The following is a 2,691-nucleotide window of genomic DNA, read 5'->3' on the forward strand; positions in this document are numbered from 1 at the left end:
GAGAGATTAATGGTTACTTGTCGACATTGTTGGCATTAAAATAATTTCTAAGACTATTAAAAAGCATTAAATTAGAGTTACTCATTCCTGTATGAGACCCGTATGTAACATATCTGATGAAATAGTTTTTATAAACTTTTTTTTTAAATAAAGCATTATAAATGCAGCAATAATCACGTTTAATTAATTTTAATGCCAATTAAGGCCTTAATTTAAATAAAATGTAATGACGTAATGTTTTTTAATGACCCAGGGACACTGGTTACAGATGAAAGCGGTTTTAACTGGTATTGAATCTTTGTCATCTTGCTAGTGGCGTCAGCTGTAAGTGAGACTTCTGCTCCTGAGGTTGATGGTTCAAAACCAACTTCTGACTTTTGAAAGTTGTGATACAACTTTATTTTTTGGCTAATGTGACTAATTAGTATTGGTTTGCCCCCAGTACAAATATAGATTGGGTAAAAAAACCCTGCCAAAGTTAGTTTGGTTGGTTTGACCAAAAGATTGGTTAAATACATAACTTCCAACCAAATTAAAACAAAAACTGTGGAAAAACTATTATGTTTGAATAAAAACGACTAACACCTTTCATTGTGCTCATTATTTCTCAATTTGCACGCTTTCACTGTCTGCTTCAGTTTATTTCACTAAAATGGCAGAAAAACAGTGATTGTTTCCTTCTAATATATTTTACACACAAAAAACTTACAAAAGATTTTATTATACAGATCAATCATTAATAATTTCAAAAGAACTTATGAGAAAAAAACAAGAAAAACAATTTAAAAAAATCAGATTCTATTACTAACTGTAGTCCTACTTTCCACCAGTAGGTGGTGACCTGTTCACATGAGGCTTCATGAACTATCGGTTCAATCTGAGCCTCATGAGGCCTCATCCCACCGTCACTATGTTACTATCTGTAAAATGGCTGAGCTCAGAGCAGCGGGGGGGCGTCCCAGAGCTCAGAGGGTCCCAACCAGTGATGCTAAAACAATCAACACTTTATGCTCGTATGCGCATGCTCTGTGTGAGGGATTGCTGAAGAGTCAACAACAAAATGCAAGAGAATATTGCAGCTGCAGATTCATCCAGGTGAAGCATGCCTCGCAAATCTACTGGTTTTCCTTCGTAGAAACCTGTAACCAGTCTGAGTGAATTGGCTCTAGAAAAGGCCTTGAGATGACGTGTTGGGAATTGGATTATAGAAATAAACTGGATAGAATTAAACTGAGTAGAATTCAACATGACAAACATTTACCACTGGCAGCAAACCAGGGCTGTCAAAACTATTAATGTTTGTTGCTAAAGTAGAAGTATAAATCTAATATTTCAAAATACTTTAATAGAATTTGTCACGGTTGGACCCAAATGCAGAGGTGAGTTTTTCTAGATTTAATCAATTAACTGAGGCAAGAATCCAAAAACCAAAGTATCAAATACAAGGAACCAAAAACTCAGGTGGGAACAAAGACAGGACTAATGAGCTGATTGGGAGCAGGTGTGGATGGAAGCATCTAGAAGGAAGCCAAGGGGAAAGGAAACAAACACAAGGGGGCAGCAGAGTAACTCCAGAACAAACGATTGCTAGAAAACCTTTAAAAATACAAAGAAACTAAAAATAAACAGAGGGCAGAACCCTGACGGAATTTAGAGGATAAACTTCAGCTTTTTACTCCAGTAAAAGTATAAAAGTATAAATGAAACAAACTAAGGAGTTTATAATGTAAGGTGTAGGAAGTAGAGATAATTGCAAAGATGTGTAAGGAGTAGAAGTAAAAATGGTCTAAAAAAGTTTTACTCCAATATAAAAAGCCAAGTAAAGTAATGAAGTATTTGTACTTTGTTAATTGACGCCTCTGCAGTAAAAATGAGCAAAAATGTCTCTGGATCAACTAAGAGGTGAAGATTGTGGTGTTTGGCTGCAATGATTATAATATCTTTACTTCTAGACGTTCATTTTTAAGATGTTTTTCAAATCTAAATTCAGATTTTTTTTATCCTTAAGAGTGAAAATTCAAATGCATTCCTTCAAAACCTGAAATAATAATTACATTAATAATAATGTAAATGCCTGACTGTAAAATGCAAAAAAACAAACTTCATGGTATTAAAGTTTTGTGCTGCTGGCATTGCTTCCCTCTCATAGTAACTAACTATCCTGACTCCCTCTGAAGGGTGCTTGTTAACCATTATCCTCCTGATGAGGGCACTAGACCCTCTCGGCTACGAGAAGGAGACCCTTGCTCATTTCCAGACACTCAAAGTGAGTACCAGCCGTACGCGCCGTAAGTGTGTTTGTTCAGACCGCGGCCTGAGCGTGCTCCTCCTTCCTCCTTCAGGACGTGGACTCCATGCGCTCGGCGTATTACAGTGACCTGTGCAGCAAGTTCATGATTGAAAACACCATCCTGAAAATGGAGTATGCCGAAGTGCGAGTCTTCAGTATTTCTGACAGGGTTGGTCCTGATTTTTTTTAATAAATAAAAAGAAAAAAAAAAATATTTTTTTTTGTCAAAGGAGAAACTGAAAAGCAATTTCCTGTGTGTCTCCAGAAGCTGACCACATTATGCCACCTGGACCAGCTGTTATTAGTTACTCACATCAATTTGTCGTCCAATCAGCTGCAGCAGCTGCCTCCTCAGTTTGCTATGTTGCAGTGCCTTGAGGTGAGGATGCCACCAATTTTAG

General features: G+C 36.9%; 1 protein-coding gene across 1 annotated transcript in view; it reads left to right on the forward strand.

Moving 5' to 3' along the window:
* The window catches only part of rabggta (Rab geranylgeranyltransferase, alpha subunit), a 20,408-nt gene that overhangs the window by 14,880 nt on the left and 2,837 nt on the right, over positions 1-2,691 (forward strand). The window contains exons 13-15 of the mRNA XM_015396137.1: positions 2,178-2,266; positions 2,343-2,459; positions 2,556-2,677. Coding sequence (XP_015251623.1) covers positions 2,178-2,266; positions 2,343-2,459; positions 2,556-2,677 — 328 coding nt within the window. The remainder of the gene's footprint in view (positions 1-2,177; positions 2,267-2,342; positions 2,460-2,555; positions 2,678-2,691) is intronic.

The sequence above is a fragment of the Cyprinodon variegatus genome, unplaced genomic scaffold, assembly GCF_000732505.1.
Source record: "Cyprinodon variegatus isolate N-32 unplaced genomic scaffold, C_variegatus-1.0 Scaffold777, whole genome shotgun sequence".
Lineage (NCBI taxonomy): Eukaryota > Metazoa > Chordata > Actinopteri > Cyprinodontiformes > Cyprinodontidae > Cyprinodon > Cyprinodon variegatus.